This window comes from Toxorhynchites rutilus, chromosome 1 (assembly GCF_029784135.1).
Source record: "Toxorhynchites rutilus septentrionalis strain SRP chromosome 1, ASM2978413v1, whole genome shotgun sequence".
NCBI lineage: Eukaryota > Metazoa > Arthropoda > Insecta > Diptera > Culicidae > Toxorhynchites > Toxorhynchites rutilus.
The window spans coordinates 62779472-62805941 of NC_073744.1; the positions used below are offsets into that span (position 1 = coordinate 62779472).

At 37.7% G+C, this 26470-nt stretch overlaps 1 protein-coding gene across 1 annotated transcript in view; it reads right to left on the bottom strand.

Annotated features, from left to right (window-relative positions):
- The window catches only part of LOC129761891 (uncharacterized), a 37247-nt gene extending 15984 nt beyond the window's left edge, over positions 1-21263 (bottom strand). Inside the window, exons 1-2 of the mRNA XM_055759721.1 lie at positions 20785-21263; positions 2280-2423 (exon numbers count right to left, since the gene is read on the bottom strand). Coding sequence (XP_055615696.1) covers positions 2280-2423; positions 20785-20935 — 295 coding nt within the window. The 5' untranslated portion in view covers positions 20936-21263. The remainder of the gene's footprint in view (positions 1-2279; positions 2424-20784) is intronic.
- Between the last annotated feature and the right edge of the window lie 5207 nt (positions 21264-26470).

Sequence of the window (26470 nt, forward strand, 5' to 3'; positions counted from 1 at the left end):
GCGGAATCGAATTGGATCGGAGAAAAAAGAGAAAGGTGCGATCGTGCGTTAACCGCGAGTGCTCCAGGAAATTAAGAAAAAGTTACGGGAGTTCGCGGTAACATTTCCCGGGCAAGACCGGTACAAGCCTTCTACAAACGGAACAACGAGACGTCGCAACCCAGCTACAAGTTGAGTGTAGGTTAAGGAAGTGGGTGGTAAGGCAACGTAGCCAAACGTGAGGTTTTTCCCTATTACAAATAAAAGAGCGTATGCCGACCCTGAGGCATTTTTAAAGGGAGTTTCGTGCATGCCACCGAGCACCGAAACCCTCAGTTTCAAACTTCTTCAGTTCATTCGTCTCTAGCCTTCAAACAGGCCCTTGGAAATCACTACTTTTTCTTCATATTACTCCCCCACCTTCATTGCCTTAAGAAAAACATTCGATCTCTCGCCGTCCAGATCGTCCAGCAACGGTGTTGTCCAGTCGGTGTCCTCACGAAAAATGATTTTTGCCTAAGGAAAATTCGCTGTTTATACTCTAGGCAAATATTCCCCTTCGTTCTTCTAGTTTTCCTTTGTCCATCTTACGATTTCCCCTTCGTTCTTCTAGTTTTCCTTTGTCCATCTTACGATTTCCCCTTCGTTGCTCGTCGATAAGTTGCTCGTTATTAACAGCTCTGTTCGGGAAAGCACGCAAATGGACAGAACAAATGTATTGGGAAATGAGATTGCTTCCAATTTTCATCAATTTAATCCACCTATAGACTATGGGATAGTAATGTATAGCATATCAAACAAATCTTAGAAAATTTCCGATTCGATTGGAAATACGATATGCAAATCGTTAAAATCCGTTCGCCGCAAAAATAGTTATCAACATTAACTTTATTTCATAAAAACGTGACCTGTTTTCTGATTTGGCACCCTTAACGAAAGACGTAGTTCTACGTCAAAAATATATGAACAATGAGTATTGTAACTTCCTCGTGCATATGCTAGATATCTTCCCATTATTTTCAATCTGAAGTTCAAAATGTCCCTACAGAATAGTATATATTCCGTGACTTTTACACCATGTGAGTGGAGAATAATATCTATTGACCTGTACCACGCGGCTTGATGAATATCTTCATGTTTCATGTTTTACCTTTGTGGGCTGAAACGAAGAAATAGCGGTCACGGGTGGTAGAGCACATGAGCAGCGGAAATTAACAAACGTAAAGCAGCGGAAATGTGTAGTCGAAGGAAAAGGTCACAGCCGGCACTCGAAAGGAAATGGTTTTAAAAGCGACCGACGCGAGGATGGATTTGAATCGCGTCACTCGCCCATCCCCAGCTCTTTGTGTAAAGGATGTTTTCGTCACACACTGGTGTTATTTGGTACGGAATACGGAAACGACGGAACTAACCTGACCAATCGATGGATTGAAGCAATTTTATTGCATCCATTAACTCATCCACTGAACTAGCTCAAGAAGTTACCCAAACATAATCGCTGGTAAATTGGTAAATCGTCTATCATTTGGCACGATATGATCAATCAATAAAAATAATGTAAAAGTTGCTGGAAGATGACTTCAGTCTATGCGACAAAAGAAGACGCAAAATAATGAGCTCCAATATGTAACCAAATCATAACTTAAATCAAATCATATTCAAGAAAATAATTGAAACCAAATAAATAAGCAATTATAGCAGGATTAGACATGATAATCTATTCGAGAACTTCGTATAACATAACAAAATATAGAATACTTCACAAAAAAAAACAATGCATATACATTTATTTTGATACAATTTGTAGGAAGTATACACCATAATGTTCAGAGTCTTTTGACTAAATAGGCGAGCATTATGTGAAGCATATTATAGCAAAAAACAAGAAAACTTTTCCTTCCACGTAGGTTTTACTTCTGTTGGAATAAACATGACAGCTCAAACAAGCTCTGCCACATTGTTCAAATATTTACACTTCATTTGCATGTTTCAAAACTTTGAACAACTTGCAACTATATAACTCGTACCAGCGCTATTGAGCAGTCAGACGCAAAATTAAATTCTACCTAATACACAGGCTTGGGATGAGGGCAGAGTGTAGGGACCATAAGACAGAATACCTTCGCTTATTTCCCACCCGTTGCATTCAGTGTACCGGAAGTTTGCCCCCGAAAGGGTTTTGCTGCAAACCGAGATTCGAGCAATTATTTAAACTTAGTAGCAATTTGGCAAATTTCCTGTCCTGGAGTAAATGCATTTGGTTGAAGGCTCAAAATCACTTTATTTGCAGCAGATCTTACCTTTATATTTGGCCTGGCAGTAGCCGTTGATGGGCGCCTCGAAGTCTCCACAGAGGCACTGCAAGCGGCCATCGGCGGCCGGGACACAACTCGTGTTCTGTATCGTGAGGCAATCCGCGTGGTTTGTGCAGTCTTTCGTTTTCGCTGGAAGCAAAAGGTAAAGTGTCGAAATGGGGCAACGGTTAGTGCTGGCGGGAGCTGTTGTTATGAAATTGGAAGTTGAGATAAGAACGGGCTCTAATGCACGAGTGCACGTGAATATTGCTATTGTTTTTTTCTTAGCTAATCCGCGCAGTACAACCTAACTGCCAATTAAAAGAGTTTTGGCATGTTCTTAGCGGGAGATTTATACGTGTCTGTTAGATCAAATTAACCGATAAACGACAGGAGTTATGCTCCGATAAAAATTCAAGCGGAAAATGCACTTCATATACAAAGTTTAATTTCGTGTTAGGGGTATATTACATCTGATTTTGAGGAAAATAGGGTATTTAAATAGGAGCTTTCTGATGGGCGTCAAATCAGAAAGGTGTGTTATGGCCAAATACATATTCAATGTATACGATAGAACAACTAACGAGCTAGAGCTTTATGAGTTCGTACGGTGAATGATTGTGGTTCAATAATGGGCGAAGGAAATGTTTCAATTAGATCGCAGATAAAGGTAATTATCGTCATCGAAACTGGAACCAGTGAATTGGGTTGACTTGTTGCTGATTAGAACCAATACAGTGTACATATATTCAAAAACAACAATAGAGAAGCAAGGTGTACGAATAGTCTTGTAACAAAAAAAAATGAGTCGTATAATCGACTCATTCAGCCTTCAGAACGTTCAAGTAAGACATCACAACATTGAATGGTATTAGGCATGAGAGACGGCCGAGAAGAGATGAACGATTTATCACGTCGAAGACGACCATCCACCTCTTCAACTGATGAAAACATCGACAAAATAAAATGAATGGTGCTCGGAAACCGCAATTTAAGTTTCAGAGTATTAGCCCGTGAACTAAATATCTCCCACGAGACCGTTCGTCATACTTTGGTTGATGTTTTGGGCATGAGAAAAGTTGTAGCACGACTAATGCCAAAAGAGCTCGAATTTCTTCAAAATTTTAATCGCAATCAGGTGGCTGAAGACATGCTTGAGCGATCAGATCCTGATCCAATGTTCATCCAACGCATAATTACTGGCGACGAGACATGGGTGTATGAGTATGACATGCAAACGAGTCAAAAATTATCAGCATGGACCGCAGCAAACGAGTCGAAACCGAAAAAACACGTCAAAATCGATCAAAAGCGAGGGTAATGCCAAACGTTTTCTTCATTATTTGTGGTGTTGTTCATTTGGAGTTTCTTCCGGAGGGTCAAGCGGTCGATAAAGAGTATTACCTTAGCGTTACGAGGCATTTGAAAAGTAAAATTCGTCGCAAGGGACCCGATTTGTGGAAAGATAATGGCTGTCTTGAACCTACATCCCTTTGTATCTCAGAAGCTTTGTACCGAATTTTCAAGAGTGTCAAATGAAAAGTGTCACAAGGCTCACAATGTGATAATATGGTGACTTTTATCTGACTTTCTTCATTTTAGTGTTTTAGCGCGTTTTAGGAACTGAACCGACCTCCAAAAAGGTACTCCTTAACCGAGCCTCAGTTTTTACATCGTGATTATTTAATACGTTCACTCAGGTGCTTGCCATCAATGGCTCGCACAAGCCTGGCTCTTCGAGCGGCGCTCACTACCGAGGGAACGCATTTGATTTTGCTATCAAAACTTTTGATTAACTCTATGTATGCATCTTTGTGCGCATGTGCAAGGACGTTTATGTTTGCGTGTTGAAGATGACGTTGACTTTGACCGTTGGCCGTTGACATTTGCGTGTGCATTTGTATGTGCACTTTCAACTCCACAAGCGTCGCTCCTTTCTGCTCACTATGAAACTGTATTTTCTTGTTTATTCTTCTTCTCGCACCCATGGATGTATGCTAACACTATCATTCCCGTGGGATTCCATTACCGGTCTTTTAGTCCCTTTTTTAACGAACCGAAAGTAACCATCCTCGATTCCAAAATGACATCGTAATACCAGGGCTATGAGGTCGGAGTCGGAGTCGAGGAGTCGGAGGAAATGTCATTGTTCTAGGAGTTGGAGCCGGAGTCGGGAAAATATTACCGACTATGACTCCGACTCCTAGTTAAATACCCAATAAAATCAAAATATCCAGCTCAAGAAACAAAACTTTATTCCATGATACGGAAATTTTGATGTTATTTTTGTGTATTATCATCTTGTTTAGAGATGTCTGATATCTTTTTTTTTCCCCAAAATATATTTTTTATTAAGGCACATGTGGCGTTAGCCTGACGGGGCCGGGAGTCCAATATTTTGACAATTTTTGTCTTACAACTATGTTAGTAATATGTAACCGATTACTCGCGGTTGGCTCGAGGTTAGTATTACAAGTGTTCTCATAATTGGTATGTTGCAGTCTTCGATGCTCTGTACGTGTGCCCGACACGGGATACTTCCTATTGGGATGCAGCTGACCATTAATCAGCAAGGCCCCCCTAGTCTGTACCCCATATCTAGCGTGGTGCGTCTTTCTCGACTCAAGGAATCCAGGATAGAATGGTCACTAGCCGGCGCAATCATCAGCTCGTGTAGAGTTGTCATGAGCGGTACAACCTTTGGCTCTTGTTGAATGATCAGTGCAATACATACACACACTCTAAAGAAAAGAGTGTGTGTATGTATTGCCGCGACTAAGTAAAAGTTTATCGTACTAAGTACTATAAACTAGTACTTAGTACTATCGTACTAAGTATAAAGTTATGTCTGATATCTTGACGAACACTAAATTTTGCCTGATTTTTCAGAAATGACCCTGATTTTTGTACTTTTTACTTTATCAGAATGAAAACTATCCGTGAAAAATATACTAGCATCCCTGTCAAAGTTTTCCTAATTGAAAATGAAAACTGTAATAATAGCTCTACGGTCTGAACATATATGACACTTACATGAAATTAAATTCTTCTGATATTAAGCTGTACTTAACATTTGATCTATATGTATGATCGTTGCAAATAAACAAATCCCGAGTAAGTGAATAGGTGAAAATCCCGATTCATTTTCGATATGCACAAATGTTTCGAGGCTTTTCAAAAGAAGGCTAGATAGTTCCATGAAACCAGAAAATCAAACAACAAAAAACAACTACAATCAATAATTACAAAAACAAAATCCATTGTTTTTGCTAGTTCAATTTTTAACATTTTTAACAATTTTTAACATTGGCTTCAATTTGGTATTTGGATCATCTAAATTAGTTCAGTGATTCAAAAGTTATGAATTTTTGAAAAAAATTATTTTTGGGAAAAAGTTGAAAAAAATAATTTTTCGGACCACCCTAAAATGGGAATGGTCACCCTAACGAAAAAATATAGAAATATGGGTCCAATATTTTGCTATAAAGACCGAAACTACCACTTTTCATGCAAATCTGGGATCCACTACATCGATTTGGCATGGAATGGCTGTATAATAAGATTTTTTTTTTTTTATCCAAAATATATATTTTATTAAGGCTCATATGGCGTCAGCCTAACGGGGCCGGGAGTTCAATATTTTGACAATGTTTGCTTAGACTATGTTAGTAATATGTAACCGATTACTCGCGGTTGACTCGAGGTTAGTATTACAAGTGTTCTCATAATTGGTATGTCGCAGTCTTCGATGCTCTGTACGTGTGCCCGACACGGGATACTTCCTATTGGGATGCAGCTGACCATTAATCAGCAACGTCCCCCTAGTCTGTACCCCATATCTAGCGTGGTGCGTCTTTCTCGACTCAAGGAATCCAGGATAGAATGGCGGCGCAATCATCAGCTCGTGTAGAGTTGTCATGAGCGGTACAATCTTTGGCTCTTGTTGAATAATCAGTGGACTGCACAACCTTCGGCCCGTGCATCTGTAAAGAGTGTGTGTATGTATTGCCGCGACTAAGTAAAAGTTTATCGATCGGATAGGAGGGATATGAAACGGGGACACAACGAAGGAAACATCATTAAACGTTGACATCGGCGTTTCTGAGGAACAGGTATAGATGAAGCAGAAGATCAGGATCCCGGCTACCTAAGATGTTATTTAACATTTTCTCGTCAGATTTAAAGTAGCATCAACTTCAATGGTGTAATTATTGTAAATATATCTATTATCGAATCAAATAACAATAATTTTAAAAAAATCAACAATTCACCCACTGTTTGTTTACTTTATTCATTTGATGAGTAAACATTTGTTTAAAAGTATGGACGTTCAATTGAAAGGAATTCTTAATATTAATTCCTCTCTAATTCACTGTAATGATGCTGTAGTTTTTTGAGAAAAAATATAAATGATCAAAAGATGCCTGCAAATTTTTCTCAATAACAGAAACCTCAACTACATGGTCAGCATAAACCAAATGTACCAAGTAATATAATATGTCTTGAAAATCAAAATGTAGAAATATGTCAAATAGTTATAGATCTAGTTGTCGTCCTGGACTGTAAATTTACATTCATAGAACACCACAACTCTGTATGTTCTGGGAGGATATAATTTAAAGGCTGCGTAAAAAAGGCTGCCTATAAAAATCGTGCTTTTGTTTTCTCATAAATCGGCTCGAATTTCCGGACAACCTTTTATGAGCTATCCTAATTTCTTCCTGTTTTATATTTTCATTCTTCCTATTTTTTTAAAAATTATTGTTGGCAACCCTGATCATGATTAATAATGCGAATGCGAATGCGAAATTCTTGGTCGTTGTTTTTCAAAATATTTTTCGTGTTTTTCAATCTCGTAAATCCTCATTCCGACTTCTCATTGTGAACCTATCTTCCGTGAATCGTTCGAAGTGTTTGAACTGTTGTTATCCGCGCCCTGTTGTGTATAATTCATATCTCGCGAGTGTTTTGTTAAATATTATTGGAAATAAACAATAAAGGCGTACTACCCCCACGCCAAATTTTCCTATCAAAGCGACATCTGACCGTAACTAGCGCAAGCCTCAACTGTTATACCTTTATATACTAGCGCATCTGTGGCTATACACGAAGGCGCATTACCATGGGCAAACACGGCAAAAAGTGCTCCGAAGAAATTAAAGGGATCGATATGGTCGTTTGCCGTGGTTGTTGTGAAGCTTTCTTCCATATGATCACCCGCTCGGGCGTATCACAATCTGTTTTGGATGTGTGATGATTGGGCCAATTTGTTCCGGAATTCCCATTTTCGAAACATCTCGAACCATGCTGAACCTGATTCGCCATTGAACTTGCTTTCTGCAGTTATTTCCGATTTACGGACCGAGATAAAGCAATTACACTAGAAGCCAACTCCACTGGAATCTAACTTAAAACAAAACCCACCGTAGAACAGCAAAAATATCCACTTTATGAAACACCCATCAAATCAGTAAAATGAGAAGCAACATCGAGATTTGAAACAGAGTCGTCGCGATTAATAAATTGCGCTATACATATCATCTAATATAGAATGAAGATTTCCTTGACAGTGTAGTTTCGACCTTTCCAGTTATTTTAGGTAAGTAAATCGTCATCTCCAAAACTGAAAAAAATAGATCAAAACATCGCAAAACTCTTTTTACTTCATAACTTTTTGCCACTTTCATGAATTGTATCGTGTTTATATGTGTGAGCTGCTGGTGTAATAATGTATCAAACGAATACACTGTTGTAGAGTTTTTATGCTCGTTTGCTTCAAAAAGGCCAATGCGCACTTTTGCCCCGTGCACACCTTTGCCCCGCACTACTCTACACGTTAAGCCCCGAATATTTCTTGCTTCGCCTTTCATTCAGCCCGCATCAAGAGCGTTTGCTTAATAACAGTGTCGGTCCCAGCTCCCAAAGACACTTATTGTGTACATAAAAAATAGTCAGAAATTCGACTAGAAAGTAGTCCCAGTCAGTCAGCGCTTTCCTACCAAAAACCAACGTGTTAAGGTGGCCGTACACTGTTTTTCCGAAGGTCGAATATTTGAAACATTTTGACAGATAAAATTTGGTTTGAAAATTTTACAAACACTACTTTGTTTACCACTCTTAAATTGTCAACAGTGGCAAACAATGTCAAACATCGAATTCGAAGAATAGACCGAAAAAATATTTTAGGCATCCAATAGCTGAATATTTGCTTGTCGTGTTTTGTGTCGAATATATTAGGCTGTCAAAAAAGTCCAGTGGTATTTTTTTGAATTTTAATTTGTTCATAAAATTATTTACAATCATCTGTTTTAAGTCAAATATGCGCCGTTTTGTTCGATGACTTGTTCCCAACGAGATGCCAACTTCATAATACCCCTGTTATAGAAGCTCGCTTCTTTATTGGCAAAAAAAACTCCGATAGCCAATTTTCACAGGTCTCTTTTGTGGCTAACTTCTGACTACCTAGCTCGTTCGCCATGGACAAAAACAGGTGGTAGTCACTTGGTGCAAGGTCCGGACTATACGGCGGATGCAAAAGAACCTCCCATCCGAGCTCCCGGAGCTTCTGGCGCGTCAGTGTGTGGCCTGGCGTTGTCCTGATGGAAGACAATGCGGCCTCTGTTTATCAAAGATGGCCTCTTCTTCATGAGTGCTACCTTCAAGCGGTCCAGTTGTTGGCAGTACAGGTCCGAATTGAGCGTTTGGCCATAGGGAAGCAGCTCATAATAGATTATTCCTTGACAATCCCACCAAACACACAGCAGAACCTTCCTGGCCGTTAATGAGGGCTTGGCCACCGTCTGAGCCGCTTCAGCGGGCTTCGACCACGACCGTCTGCGCTTCACGTTGTCGTAAGTGACCCACTTTTCATCGCCAGTCACCATCCGCTTCAGAAACGGGTCGATTTTGTTGCGATTCAGCAGCGATTCACATGCGTCGATACGGTCAAAGATGTTTTTTTTTGCGTCAACGTGTGTGGCACCCATACATCGAGCTTCTTTGTGAATCCAAGCTTCTTCAAATGGTTAATAACGGTTTGATGACTTATCCCCAGCTCTTGGCCGATGCTACGGCTGCTACTATGCCGGTCTTTCTCGGCTAATTCAGCGATTTTGTCGCAATACTACAGGCCTTCCGGAGCGTGGCGCATCTTCGACGACCTCTACACCAGAACGAAAACGTTGAAACCATCGTTGTGTTGAGCGTTGAGATGAGTGTTTATTCATGATGCAACTGGTAACAATTTCCTGCAACTGGTATGAAAACTTCCGTCTGCTGTACTTCCAACACAATCAAATCGTACGGTCCAGGTATATGAAAAAAACAACAACAACAAAAGGAAAAATATCCCACTCCATTCTCACACGAAAACGTCAATTCGTCCTTCGTCGGAAATTTATGCTCATTAGTATTCACAACGGGGTGTGCAGCACGACTGACCATAAACAACAGCAGAAGGAGAGATTTCGCGGCCACTGATATCTTATCAGGAAACGGGAATACGCTGCACAATAGTTCTCTCCGTGCAAATGTCTGTGGGTTGAAAGGTGAACAGTGCGCCCGGCAAACGCTTTTTCTAATTAACGCCTTAAAAATAAAACCAAAAGACTTGTGCATTAAAAATTACCATAAAAATAGCCTCCCGGATTCGCTGGCTCATGGTCACAGCTTGAGTCGCGCAGAGGAGAAAGAAAGAAGGTCCATTGCCAAGAAGTGGGTTAACGCTTTCGCGTGATTCTTTATTCTCAATTCGCAGTATCCTGGCACCGCCAACATTTGGTGCTGCTTTGATACCGAAACACACGTGTGTATTTACAATTGCCAGTGTGTGACTATCGCTAGTTTATACTGAAAAAAACACATTTACTGTGACTCCTGAACTTGTCTGCTTATAAGAATTAAGTTTTTCACGGTTTCCACGTGAATTAATCGGAAATTGAATGCACAGTATGAATACATGACGGGGGTATTTACTCACGGCAAATAAAACCGAAAGGATTTTCCTGCCCCAACGCAACGATTGGAGACGACAGTTTGCAGCATAAATTAAGGCACGGCAATTACCACCAGGTTCAGACGATAGGGAGAATGACCTTCGGTTGGTGTGAAGTTTTAGAAACCGCTGTGGTTTTTTTTGTAGTGCGTCATCGTGGATTAAGAACTATATAATCGGAACGAACGTTTTCTTGAAGAGAAACCCATGCTTTCTCAGGATATTTTTCATGCCAACGGTATGGATTTGCTACGCCATAACATAAGCTAATCATGTGTGTGTGTGCGAATCAACGGATCCGTTATGGACTACACGAAGTACGATCCTCGGGAAGCCGATGTTTTCAAATCACTCTAGCTCACTCTGTTTCTAGTAGCGATTAATTAAATTTTCGATTCTATCTCTATCGAGCAAACGATGCAGACGAAGTCCTCTTTATCGATAGGAGGAGTTTTGCACCAAAACCGTTCCTATCTCCATGGATAGGAACATCATCCCTGAAAGGAAACATTCCAAGCTCCGCGATATGTAATATACACATGAAAACATTTGCAAACAATATTTGTCTAGTTGAAATTGTCGGTTTTTTTCAATGCAGAACAGACATAAATTCCAGGAGAACCCCCCAAATATTTTTATTCGAAGTAAAACCTCCACTTTTGATTCTACATATTACTCTCATATCTCAGCCAGATTGTATATTTCTTTCGAATAATACTTTTTTTTCAACGAAAACAGTTCGCCGACCCATTTTTCCACATCTTTATGTTTGAGGAAGAGATACTCTGCAAGTAAATGTCACATCGAAGTAGAAGGTGATCATGAAGGTGAAAGATTTAGAAGCTACTGCAATAGCAGAGCTAGGCAAATATTTAGCGACGTCAGAAAGAAAATCTGACTATCCTCAGCACTAAGAAAAGTGTGTATTCCGTTTGGGTTAGAGGAAACGTGAGTTTTTCACAGCAATTGGAAATTTTTTGATTCAAGCGTAACTTTTGAAAAGGGCGTATCGATTTGAGTAAGAGAAATCTTTGATAATTTATATCTCAAAAACTATGATCGTGCCGAAATAGTGTCTTAGAAAGAGTTATAGAGTATTGATGGTTGAATATGAAAAAAATGTACACTGAGAAAAAAAATTAGTACTCTTTTTTTTATTTACAAAATAAAAATGAAATTTGCAATATCCAAAATAAATATTTTTTTTATTTTTTTTAAATTTTTTTCATACAGAATAGAAGTCATGCAGAAAATTTAAAAAATGGGCCCAGGATGGTAAAACTATTTTTGACGAACTTTGTGGAACATCGATTTTTTAGGAATTTTCGAAACTTCGAATTGTTGTATGTTAACAATCATTTTTAGCCACAAATTATGAATCCTGATGTGATTTAAAACAAAAAAGGTTATTATCAATCTCCTTCTAAATGTAGCCATTCTCGAAATATTTAAAAAAATATTTCTAATTTACTGTTTTTTTATAGTAAATAATCCCTTTTAATATGTTTGTTGTGTTATACCGTCATGTTCATGAAATTTTATGAATTTTTTTTTATAATTTCCAACAACTTTTCAGAATACATCATCATGGTTCATTTTTTGACTCAAGCGTAACTTTTGAAAAGGGCGTATCGATTTGAGTAAGAGAAATCTTTGATAATTTATATCTCAAAAAATATGAATCGTACCGAAATAGTGTGTTAGAAAGAGTTATAGAGTATTGTTGGCTTAATTTGAAGAAAATATACACTGAGAAGAAAAATTAGTGCTCTTTTTTTTATTTACAAAATAAAATTTTAATTTGCGATATAAAAAAATATGTATTTTTTAAAATTTTTTTCATTTTTTTCATATAAAATAAAAGTCATGTAGAAAATTTAAAAAATGGGCCCAATATGGTAAAACTATTTTTGACAAAATTTGTGGAACATCGAATTTTTAGGAATTTTCGAAACTTCGAATTTTTGTATGTTAGCAATCATTCTTAGCCACAAATTATGAATTCTGATGGGATTCAGAACAAAAAAGGTTATTATCAATCTCCTTCTAAATGCAACCATTCTCGAGATATTTAAAAAAATATTTCTAATTTATAATCTTTTTTATAGTAAATAATCTCTTTTAATATGTTTGTCGTGTTATACCGTCATGTTCATGAAATTTTATGAATTTTCTTATAAATTCCAACAAAATCGGTTCATGAACATGACGGTATAACACAACAAACATATTAAAAGGGATTATTTACTATAAAAAAAAACAATAAATTAGAAATATTTTTTTAAATATCTCGAGAATGGTTGCATTTAGAAGGAGATTTATAATAACATTTTTTGTTTTAAATAACATCAGGATTCATAGTTTGTGATTAAAAATAACTGCTAACATACAAAAACTCGAAATTTCGAAAATTCCTAAAAATTCGATGTTCCACAAAGTTCGTCAAAAATAGTTTTACCATCTTGGGCCCATTTTGAATCTTCTACATGTTTTCTATTTTGTATGAAAAAATTCAAAAAAAAATTTAAAAATATGTATTTTGAATATTTCAATTTTTGTAAATAAAAAAAAGAGTAATAATTTTTTTTCTCAGTGTACATTTTTTTCATATTCAACCGTCAATACTCTATAACTCTTTCTAAGACACTATTTCGGTACAACTCATAGTTTTTGAGATATAAATTATCAAAGATTTCTCTTACTAAAATCGATACGCCCTTTTCAAAAGTTACGCTTGAGTCAAATAATTCCCAATTGCTGTGAAAAACTCATATTTCCTCCAACCCAAACGGAATACACACTTTCATTGGAATCAAAAATACAAGTTTTTAAAATCTGCATTTTTAGGACGATTTCATTTGGAATTGCTGCTGTGTATTTTGAGCGATTTTTTCTAAAGCAAGCTTCGCAGCGAAGATTGGACCAATTTTTATTAGATAACACCGAAAAGATTAGGTTAATGCAAGAAAATATACAATTAAGTTGATTGTGATAGAAATGTATTAGAAAAAACTTTGAATAAAGTAATATTTCTGCACTAATCATTGTTTTGAATTTTTTTTTTCGTCTTCTTTTCTTTACATATCTGAACAATCCGCTTCTTGAAAATTGCCGTCGAGGCGCTCGAATGAGCCGGATCATTCCATTGAGCACATGGTTTGGATTCGCTCACTGCAAAGACAATGCAAAGTCCGTAGCGATATAAAACCGTCTTCAAACCTATTTTTTTTATCCCATTTATTTATTTTAGGCTCATTAGCATTTTATCTGTAACGGAGCCGAATTTTAATCGTGTACATGTCACATGGTTATCATATCTATAATTAGCACATTACACAGTTGCCATTTGCCAGTATTCCTTCTATACCATTGCATCACGATAGATACAATACGGTACCGCAACTTATGAGAAAGGCCTTTCAGCCATTTCTTGAATTTCATATGTAAACAATCTGCAATATTTTGCAATATGTTTTTTGCTTCCTGTGTGTGGAATTGTTTTGGTGGCAATAAGAGCATTGAAAAGTTGAATGGTAAGTCTTTTGCGGTTAAAGTTAGGTTTGTAATATACTCTATCTTATTATATGTTTCAGCTCAAGTGAATAAATCGACTCTCGGTGTCGGTCAGTGATGGAGGTATTTTTCCCACGTTTCACAGTTAGAGACGTCGGTTAATCGTTCGATTAATTCATATAATCGAATATCTGCATCAGTAATTTTATATCGAATAATGAAAAATCAAGGTATGATTACATCGAATAACCACGCAAAGTAATCATGATTAATGAAAAAGGGTACCATTTTTTCAGAAAACAGTGCAAAATTTGTTTACCCGTCATGGTGTTTCGTTGAAATTCATCGAATATGCTAAATCATTTACGGTTGAAGCATGAAAATGATTCCTTGGTGGTGGAGGAAACTGGGAAGAAGAATTCAGGGTCTCAGGAGTAAAATGCGGACTTGAAGAAGGTGGTCTCAGCTCCCGTTCTAAAATAGTAGTATTCAAATTCAGAGTGCCAAGGGAAATATACCATACTAGTGGTCAATGATTCTATAAATATACTTCTTTAGAACTAGTAGTTATAGGGACCAAGTAGAAATATTCAAACAAATCAGCTATTTAAACAACATTCGAAGAACAGATAATTTTGAACAGCAAAAATTTTATGTTGGTGCAATAAAAATGTAGGTCGCACTCGATAATATACAGACTCGATAATATGCGATTCGATTATATACAATTATGGACTCGATTATATACAGTTTGGAAAAAAAAGAATTTTTTTATATTTTAAGTATGACTTATTTCAAGAAGGAAGGTAACCTTTTAACGATAAGGTGAAATTTGAGTGGATATTACATGTACAGTGGGATAAAAATCGTAATTTTCGAAGATTTTGCTTGAGTTTTCATCAGTTATATCGTTATTGCAGCCAAATCAAAAAGGTAGAAGTTGGGTGTAAAAAAACAAATTTTAAAGCGGTTAGAGAACTTTAATTTATTTGATAGAAATGATCTAGTTCAATATAAATTTTCAGGATAAAATTAATAATAACACATTAAAAATTATTAACTTTCAAGTAATCCACTCCCAAAATGTTATTAAAATCCACTAATTTAGATGTTCCACTACTATATCCTGAACAAAATTTTCTCATCTTTCCTTTCAAATGAAAGCAACAGAATCGTCTTCCGTAGTGTAGTTTTTAAAATAGAGCCAGTTGAAGGCAACAAAGTTCAAAACAAAAAAAAAAGTTCTATAACTATTTCATTGTTGAAATTCGAACATACGCGTATATGGATTTTTTTATCATCAAATATGAACGTCTATTACCTCCTGAGGGAATCTGGATAAATTTATTTCATGCGAGAAAGGTGTTTTCTAACTTTAAGGGGATGAATCAAAAATCAAATTCCTCTTTTATATTCAAAAAATGAAAAAAACATGCAAAAAATAAACGATCAAAATCTTTTTTTTGACTCGATTATATACAGTGAAAAGCAATAAGAAACTGTATATAATCGAGTCCGCCCTGTATTGTGCATCATTTTCATGGTGCGCTCTTTTTTTAATCGTCCTCAAAAAAATCAGGAAATGGTAAATTTATCAATATACTGAAATACCATTTTTTTTCAAAAACCATTATGTTGCACCATGTTTATTTCAAAATTATATTGAATGTAACTTTCAAAATTATGACATCATATTTTTTTATCATAAATGTCTGTTCATTTTGATTACAAGAAATAAATATTCGCTCGATTAATCGAATACTGAAAGACCATTATTCGAATGAATTGAATATTTAAAAATGATCCCACGATTAATCGACAATCGAATAAACGAAAAATTTAGACTTCTCTATTTGCAATCAAATCTCTTCCCACAAGCCTCTGTATATCTATACCGTTTCCCCTCGCGCACTTATTGACGACACGGTCACACCTTTGATCCACACGTCTTGCCATTGCATATGGTACATCTACACAGTAGCTATTTAGGCGTAAAAGTATTCTTCCTGTTCTTCCATTATCCAGTTAGACCACCGGACGGACAGCGGAGACAGTTGGATTGATCATATTTGAGTTATTTAAAGAACAGCAGCCCGATGTGTCTTGCAGAGCAGAGCAGTTGTATGGATGAATCGATCTTATTGCGACCGTGGATCGATCTCCATCGCTGATGATTGTTGCGTGGACGTAGTTATTCTGGTAACAACACAAAAGATGGTCAATGAGGGCCCTGAGTTTTGAGCTCACGATCGATCGCTTACCAAGCGAACGCGCAACCAATGTGGCTACGGACGTATTATCAACGACCAAAAGTAGGATAAAAGGCAAACCCTGAGACATCTTCTTGGGTATTTCTATATTTGGATCAGTGTGACATACACATATCACTCTCACGAGTAGATGAGCCATTTTGTTAATAGCGCATTATAACGGGCCCTTTCTATAGCAGGTCTCCATTAAGCCTATAAACAGAAATAGGTGAGCTTCCTTTCGAGATGATGTACTTACAGAAAGTGGTTCATGTGTGAAGGGTATTCACGATTAAATTGCATCACTTGCGAATTGCTCCATGCAAATTGATTTTGAACATTCAATTGAGATTTTGCGTAAACAGAGTTTCATGTGTATTACTTACAATGTGTGATGAAAATCATCGCTCGGGCAAACGATTTGAAAGTATAGTTCGATCGCGAAAAAAAATCACACATGCACATGCACAACCTCTCCCCCCTTTTCGCCACTGAATACGCTTCACTCTTCTTTTCTCTCATATGGGAACTCATCCACAATGCACAATGGTCCAAAAGATGCATTTAAGTGGAAATTAGCATTTAGAGCTCGACAGTTATTCTCTAGACAAAAACTGTCTTAAACAAAGTTGTTACATTTGATCATTTTTATGTTATCAAAAATAGAGCGACCAAACTTGTCGATGAAATACAAAATAAAACTTTCTTATCTTTATAGATAGAGGTAAACATAGTTCGACAATGTTGTAGTCCCAATTAATTGAGACAACTTTGTAGAACTGAGTTTTTTTCTATCTTTTGAAATAATCGATATAACGTCTTTTTTCTAAGTTGCGTTAGGGTCACCATGAAAAAAAACTGTTTTCTTGCTCTAACTTTTAAAATTCAAATTCTACATGCAAACTGTCTTTTAGAGCTTACTAATACAAACATTTTACAATGCAGAACTTGTCAATGTCTCAACTTCACTTAATGTTATTGATATTTCTTCCCAAAAAACACGCTCTCTTCAATTGTTTGTCATTCCTTCTGCGGCAAACATAAACATATTTTATTGGTGGCATTTGAAAGAGCATATTTCACTCTACATGATGTGTGATTTCCAAAACTATGTTATTTTCCGTGTTTGAGTAAATTGAAATTGAAATGAATTTTTGGGTAAATAAAAACAAAATAACTTTGAGTAGGATTAAGATATTGACAATTCTGCATCGCAAAATGTTGGTATTGATAAGTTCTAAAAGTCGTACGAAGACAGTTTTGATGTAGAATTTGAAATATAAAAGTTAAAACAAAAAACCGCGTTTTTTCATGGTCACCCTAATGCAACTTAGAAAAAAACGCTAATTCGATTATATTAAAAGATAGAAAAAAGTTTTGTTCTACAAAGTTGTTTAAAATAACTGGTGCTACAACATTATTCAAACCAATCCCGAGATACAACTGGTTTTAAAGGGTGTGTCACATCAAATTGCATCACGGAAAAAACGCTGTAGAAATTCAATTTTTAGGAATTATATCTTCAGCTTTCGCTTATAATCAGATAAGAGTGTATAGATCACGTTGGCTATGCTTCACTGTCAATTTTTCGTAAATTTGGAAAAATGTCGTCGAACAAAAAAGAGCGTCGTGAATTAATCCTGCGCACTCATTTCGAGAATCCGGAGTTGTCACATCGGGACATCGGTAAGATACTGGGAATCGTCCAATCCACGGTCAGCAGAGTACTAAAACGATACTTCGAGAACCAAACCATCGACCGGAAGGTGAAGAACGGCAAAAATGGATGCTCCGTCAGTGAAAAAGATCACAAGCGCGTAGTTAAGCAGTTTAGACGTGATCCGAGAAGTTCGGTCCGGGATGTCGCCAATAAGCTGAAATTGTCAAGTTCATTCGTCCAGCGGACCAAGCAGCGGGAGGGCCTGCGTACATACAAGGTTCAGAAGGCTCCTAACCGCGACGAAAGGCAAAACATGGTAGGGAAGACGCGAGCCCGGGAGCTGTACACCGAAATGCTGACGAAGCCGCATTGCCTGGTAATGGACGACGAAACCTACGTCAAAGCGGACTTTCGTCAGCTGCCGGGCCTGTTGTTCTTCTCCGCAGAGGACAAATTCAGCGTTCCGGAGGAGATTCGCAAGCAGAAACTATCCAAGTTTGCCAAAAAGTACATGGTGTGGCAAGCGATCTGCTCTTGCGGAAATCGGAGCGCCCCCTTCGTGATGACCGGCACGTTAAACGGGCAGGTTTACCTTAAGGATTGCCTACAGAAGCGCTTACTACCACTATTGAAGCAGCACGAGGGCCCGACCATCTTCTGGCCGGATCTCGCTTCGTGCCACTATTCAAAGGACGTGTTGGAGTGGTACGTAGCCAACGGGGTCCCCTTCGTGCCAAAGGAAATGAACCCGCCCAACGCGCCGGAGCTTCGCCCAATAGAGAAATATTGGGCGATTATGAAGCAGGCCCTCCGGAAGAACCCAAAAATTGTCAAATCGGAGGCGGACTTCAAGAGAAAATGGATTTCTGTTCAAAAAAAACTACAACCTGACGTTGTACAGAACCTTAGGACGGGGTAAAGAGGAAGGTGTGAGCATACGGGCTTGGGCTCGAAGTATGAATAAAAAGAAAATGCCAAAAGTTCTTTAATAGTTTTTATTTTACTGTCTAAAATTTTCAAAAGGATCGGTCTACTGGGCGAATTTCTACAGCGTTTTTCCGCAAAATGCAAAAAGTGCTCTAAGGGGAAGACGGGCCATTTTCGATGGGGTAAAAACGCCGTACGTTGTGATATTGAATGATTTTCATATCAAATAGAACACCATCTTTTTGCTCGTCTCTTTACACATAAATGCCTCGAAAGTACATAAAGAAATCGTCGTGGATGCAATGGACGTTGGATAAGCTGAATATGGCTAAAGCAATAGTGGATAATGGCATGTTCATCAGGACAGCATCAGTCAGTTTTGGAATTCCTAGAACCACCAACAAATCAAAGACTATAAATCACCGACGATGAAGCTCGGATCCATTGATCCAGCTTTTACCACAACTCAGGAACAAGAACTGGTGGAGCATTTGCTGCAGTTGGAGAATCGATTCTACGCCATCACAATGCGAGATGTCAAGGAACTGGCATTCGAGCTGGCTGAACGAAACAACAAATCGAATCGGGACAAAAAATACCTACTTCGGGGTTTGAATATTAAATTTGTAATCATTTTTGCAGAATAAAGCATTAATTTTTGAAAAATAAACTATTAGTTTTTTTCAAACTGGCGTACACGATATGTATTTCATGTTCTACTGAACCGATTTATTCCAAATTTGATGCGAATGAATTACTTTTTTAACTCCCTCACTTGAGGGGGTTAACCAACTATTCTAATTTGGAATATTTTTTTTCGTTCAGCTCTTGTTGTATTGTTAAAAGAAAAGTAAAGGCAAGTAAAAGTCTAGAATTTACAGAAATTTCAGAAAGATCTGACCATTTGTGCTAAGTTCAGTCCTGAACAGTCTTTTCTCAAGGATTGGAAACATTCTTCTGTGAATAGAATCTGCATATCGATTTTGACACGCTCTCAGAAATCGTAACACCGAGCTGATATTTGAGCGAAGAACCAAAAGTTGTTCAATGAAGAAGCCCTGCTTGAATTCGAAAAAACGAGATATTTTTTCAGTTGAACGGTAAGATAGGTACATTTTTTTTAAATGAAATTGTTCTAAAGTCTATTTCAGTTATAATTTGGTCGCATAAGGTAGGTAGGAAAATCTACTAAATTACGTCCTTGCCTTTTTTGCACGTTATTTCTATGCTGATACATTTATGATGTAATTTTGTAGATTTTTTAATGATCTTTAAGGGACAAATACATGATAGTTATCAGCTGTTTGGTTGAATTTTCGTATTTTTCGTGTGCTATCACCCATCACTTTCTGTACAATGTTACTGGTAACTGTATTTGCTATCTTGTTCACCACTTTTCTATTTGAGCTGTTTTTTGATGGATCTGCCACATTTCTTCAGTTTGTCTTTGTCAATATCTCTCGATCACACGAAAAGTACTAAAATTTATCCGAACAGCTGACGAATAATTTCCATGTAAATTTCCCTTAATTTTTTATTAATTTTTAATTTCCTTTTTCATTAGAAACCCTACAAAATGACATCCTTCCCATTTTTATGTACGTTGTTTCTATACTGAGAAATGTTCTACATTATGCGATCAAATTATTACTGAAACAAGGTTTATCGAATGAGTCACAACAAAATCGTATCAAGTACATCTGTTCATCATCACGTGTATTCACTAAACCAGTATTAACGACAAAATCACAGCGAATTCGTACGAAAGTTTCCTCAGATTTTGTTACTCGAAGTTGTTAACTTAGGTGGCTAAAGCAAATTTAGTTCACAATAATCTGACTGTTTGTGATTTAAAGTGGTCTGAGAATAAATTAGCAAACCGATACTCCTTGAATCCCTTCCGACGGTGCAAAGAGTTTGTTGTTGGCTAGAATGTGTTCACGTTACTAAGTTTGCTGTTGTAGCGTACATCAAACTTATCGTAAACATTGAATGCCAATTCTGGTTATTAGCCATATTTCATCGTTAATGCCACACACAGCTCACGGTCGGTAGCCCCAATGTCCTTCCAAGCTACCCTCCATTCATGGCAGTGGTCATAGTTCAAAGTTGAGCATGAAATAGCCAAAACAATCATTTTTTTTTACTCTAAATTGATTTTGAACCAACCTGGCGCTCGTGTTGTTGCCGCGGCCTGTTGATTCGTGTTTGACTTTCCAAAAGTCGACAAAGCCGACGAGCTGACGCCGAATAGCACTATTAGCACTGCGAAAAGCATACTAATACTACCACACTGTGTCATTTTCTTTAGAGCACCCATTTTTTCGCACTTTCACTCCTGGTGTATTTTGGTTAATCTCCTAAGCTAAACGTTGGCCTTCTTGTGGTGTACAACCTAGGTGTTACTTCCTCAGTACGAACTAACGACGCTGGAAACAATAATTTGACAGGTATGGTGACACTAATTGCAATATTCACTACTTATTCAGTGCAATTGTGGTTTTTTTTCCTTTCTTAAACCCATCAAGCGAAAATTGAACTGAAGAGTAAATCAGAACTTGCCACCAGACTACATCGGCCAATTAGCAGCAGTGAAAATTGCTTTCGCGACCGTACCGCAACAGAAGTCGTTTCGAAATGAGCCCAAGCACCTCCTTAGAACCAGCCCCAACTACGCTGGGCGTCCTGGACGGCATGTCGGATGTGGGATGTTTGTTAGAAACTAGCATATCTGTATGGGATACTGAGTATACCAAACTCTACGACTAACACCTAGCGGAGTATTTCATTCAAAACAAACATTGTACGTTTAAACAGTACGAATTTTAGTTCGACATCACTTTTCCAACCAAGACCTCACACCCACGAATTGTCCCACCGTTGACGCAGGCAAAATTGGCTTCCCAGGATCTCACGGTAGCGAAAGTTTGCGTGTTCGAGACCATATTTCATGCTCTCCATCATTCCGACGGAGGAGCCAGCGGTGGTGATTTTCTTGGGAGATCCTTGGGAGACCACTAATTTGCCAGCCGCTACCGTTATTTTCGGTTTTACACTCTCTTTCTGGCGCACAGGTATACCGCTGTGGAAATACTATTGTCCAACTAAAAGAGCACGTTTTCTATGTTGGGGGAAACATTAACATTGTGTTGGGGATAGCTAGTGGCACCTGGAGGCGCGAAAAAAGTTTGATAATCAGATTCGCGTTTAATGCGAAGAATGCTAGCAGTTTTTTTTATATTCCGTTGTAGCATTTAATTTTAAACAAAATTCTTTCGATGTAGAAAACAACAAATACGAAAGCGATTGACGATTTCAGAGGTCGGATGGGGGCGTGCTTCAACAACAGTTAAAATTTAGTTCGGAGCCGTGACACTGTACAAAAACCAATGTATTGTTGTGTTTTGACAGGTCAGATGATAAAGTGCTGGCAATGGGCGTGTACGCAACACACTTCCTGCGTTCTTATTTTCTCTACAGTGTCACGTATGGCAGGCCGAAAACGGCGTCGTGAGTTTTCCAGCAAACTCATAAAGCTAACGACCTTTTCACACGGTTAGTGTCTTATCATGAACCAGCTTGAGGTTGTAAATGCGTAGTTTGGTATAGCGTTGTAAATGGTTAGGAGATCTTATCATTGTAAGATGGATACCTTATTCTCTGCATGAGTGGGAAATTGTATTATGATTTGCGTGGATTAAGCATGTAAGCAATACTACAGAATCATTTGATCATATTTGTAATCTTGTTAGAATAAATGACCACTGAAAGTAAAGTTGTTATATGCGCTACCGATTTTTTTTTTCTTTTTTTTTTCTTTCTTCCATCGGCTATACTTTTGAGATGTTCCAAGTTTTCAATTGCATGAAACGTCGAGATATACACCCAAAATTGATTTTAGCTCATGTTTTGTCATCCCGATGTATTACAAAATAACAGAAAATGTCATGACTCTCAAATATTGGTAAGCATTTGTATAATATACCCGGCAAACTTCGTTCCGCCCAAAATTTGTTTTTTGTTATCAATACCTTCAAACATTCACGTTTTCTTACTATGAGCAAGTTCATGGGTCCAATCGCAGAACTGTGCATTGATTGATCTTCTATTCGACCCCGTTGAATTTACCTTTTACTATAAAATTCCTAGTATTTCTAACAAAACATATCATAACAATATCAGATTATTTTCAGACATAATTCTGGTTCAAGATTTTTCAACCACTTGCAAATAACATGTTTCTCCGTTACATGGAATAAATGTTTCATACAGAAAATATGATAGAATAAAGACAGCCCTAAATCGGACAATTCCTTCCTTCCACATCCGGCGATCCTTTTTTTGTATAGATAGAAGAAGATATAGGAGTGCGTTTCATCACATTAAATTCCATTTACAGTTTCGAACAAAGATCAATTTCGCTAGCGCAAACATCAAAGTCGAATTTCAAATTGATTTCTAATCACGAAACCATAAAAAAGAATAGATTACGCGATAAACTCTTTTTTGCTTAACACGCGTGTGGCAGCTCCCCCTTAGAAAGGGGGGTGGAGTGTCAAACCACCGTAAAAATATTTATTGCACCCTAAAACCTCCATATGCCATATTTTGTTTCCTATGCTTGATTAATTCTCGGGTAATGCAGAAATGTGTGTTATGTATGTATGGCAGCTACCATTTAGAGAGGGGGGTAGAGTGTCTAACCACCATAGAAACATTTATTGCACCCTAAAACCTCGATATGTCTGATTTGGTTTCATTTGCTTGATTAATTCTCGAGTAATGTAGAAATTTGTTTGAGAACCCTTAGAGAGGGGGGAGGGGTCTCAAACTGAAACGAAAACCTTCTCCGGCCCCAAAAACCCCTACATACCAATTTTCATGTCGATCGATGCAATAGTTTCGGAGTCTATAAGAATCAGACAAACAGACATCACTCCATTTTTACATATTAGGTTGTCAAAAAAATCCTGCGGTATTTTTTTTGAATTTTCATTTGTTCATAAAATTAGTTACAATCATCTGTTTTAAGTCAAATATGCGCCGTTTTGTTGGATGACTTGTTCCCAACGAGATGCCAACTTCATAATACCCCTGTTATAGAAGCTCGCTTCCTTATTGGCAAAAAACTCGGATAGCCAAGTTTCACAGGCCTCTTTTGTGGCTAACTTCTGACTACCTAGCTCGTTCGCCATGGACAAAAACAGGTGGTAGTCACTTGGTGCAAGGTCCGGACTATACGGCGGATGCAAAAGAACCTCCCATCCGAGCTCCCGGCGCTTATGGCGCGTCTCCAAAGAAGTGTGTGGCCTGGCGTTTTCCTGATGGAAGACAATGCGGCCTCTGTTTATCAAAGATGGCCTCTTCTTCATGAGTGCTACCTTCAAGCGGTCCAGTTGTTGGCAGTACAGGTCCGAATTGAGCGTTTGGCCATAGGGAAGCAGCTCATAATAGATTATTCCTTGACAATCCCACCAAACACACAGCAGAACCATTCTGGCCGTTAATGAGGGCTTGGCCACCGTCTGAGCCGCTTCAGCGGGCTTCGACCACGACCGTTTGCGCTTCACGTTGTCGTAAGTGACCCACTTTTCATCGCCAGTCACCATCCGCTTCAGAAATGGGTCGATTTTGTTGCGATTCAGCAGCGATTCACATGCGTCGATACGGTCAAAGATGTTTTTTGCGTCAACGTGTGTGGCACCCATACATTGCTTCTTTGTGAATCCAAGCTTCTTCAAATGGTTAATAACGGTTTGATGACATATCCCCAGCTCTTGGCCGATGCTACGGCTACTACTATGCCGGTCTTTCTCGGCTAATTCAGCGATTTTGTCGCAATTTTCGACGACAGGCCTTCCGGAGCGTGGCGCATCTTCGACGACCTCTACACCAGAACGAAAACGTTGAAACCATCGTTGTACGGTGGAAATGGAAACTGTATCGGGTCCATAAACTGCACAAATTTTATTGGCAGCTTGAGATGCATTTTTGCCTTTGTCATAGTAGTACTGTAAAATATGTCGGATTTTCTCTTTATTTTGCTCCATATTTGCGACACTATAACTCACGAACGACTTAACCAATCAAAACACTGTGAAGGACTATATTATAGCGCAAAAATACCTTTCCAACAAGCTATAGTATGACTTGATACAATGAATACAACTAGAACTACGCGCTTACAACGACACCTCGCGGAAATACCGCAGGACTTTTTTGACAGCCTAATATATAGATATGGTGCGGCAATATAAAATAAATACGAGCAAGCGAAACAAGAGGCACGTTTCAAATAAGCACGCATTACTTTGCCACGTATGTACACGGCCCATACCGAGATGAATATAGATCTCCTTTATGCTGGAAAGTGTTTTCTAAGAGTAAAACTAGAAAACACTTTCCAACTTCACTTTGTGATGAGATGTAATATTATCACGCGTTTACGCAACAGCATCATTAGTTATGTGGATAGCGTGATCGTTTAAAACAGTCTTGCATTTCAGCCGGTGTTGGTTCGATCCCCGCTGACGTCATTTGAACTTTTTTTTGGGTGCAATCCCAAGAAAGATGAAAAAAAAGTTGATGGGTCTGAGCCTAGAGGCACGGACGGGATCTTGACATAGGACTGTGATTGTGTGTAGTAATTGCATTTAAATTGAGTTTTTCATTGTTCAAAATCTGTACCTTTTTCTCTTTTGATATATCAAATGGATGCCCTGGAAAAGCCGTTTCCTGTATGTACTTGTATCCTTCAAACGGGTTAGATTACATAACATGGTAGAATTCGGTAGCGCATTCTGTTAAAAAATGTACACAAAAATACCATTAAAGCCTTTTCTACCCTTTTCTTCTTTTTATTCAATCATGCAGAAGAAGACAAAGAAGACAAAGACATGTATCATTTTTAAACACAAGTCTAAATTAATACCTACATAAATATAAGCCTTAGTCAAATCAATCTATGACTACAAAAATATATTATAGATAAAAACATTCTCCGGAACATTGTTAGTAATAACTCTATTGCCCTGTAAGATTGCGACTACTCAAGTTATCATAATCTGATTTACGTGGGTATACCCTTTCGATCTTCTAAATCAGTAGCCATTTAAATTCATTTATTGCATTTTTTCATAACCAAACAACATACTCGATATTATGACATCCTGGAAAACAATTACACAAATTGTTAGAAGGGAGACCTACACGATAAAAACATGAATTGAGCACAAATTCATTGGACAACATACACTATAATATAGAATTAATGCCTATGGAGAATAATTCATTTTGCGCATTATGAGCTAACGCCCGAATCTAGGCAAAAAGATTTCTCGTTGCGTCGGGGAGGAAGCGAGTGGATAGTGCAATCGAAAGAAAACATACCCAATTAAATCGTCAAATTGTTAACTTTTTTTTACTATATTCACTGTTCATGTTTCAAGCAAAAAAAAATCTGGATAAATTTCCTGTCTAATGATATATAACACAACATATGTCGCAATAACCATTTATGCGTTTGAAAACTCTTAATAAATCGTAACATTTTTCGTAGAGTGACCCCCCTATATAGAAAACAAAGACATAGAGTCCTATGTCAAAAGAAAGAGATGTCTGCTTCCATACAGACAAACATTTTAAAGCGTTGGGGGACAGATGATTTTATTTGCTCATTTGACTCTACAAGACATGACAAGACATGGTTTCTGCCGAAAATAAAATGCTTTCTAGCAACTTTTGTTTGGATGTACTATCATCTCTAAAAAAAATTTGTTAAAAATCGACACTCTGGGTCTTAGTCTTTTTTTCGGAATATGATGCAAAACGTCTGATTTAGGGTTCCAATGAAAAT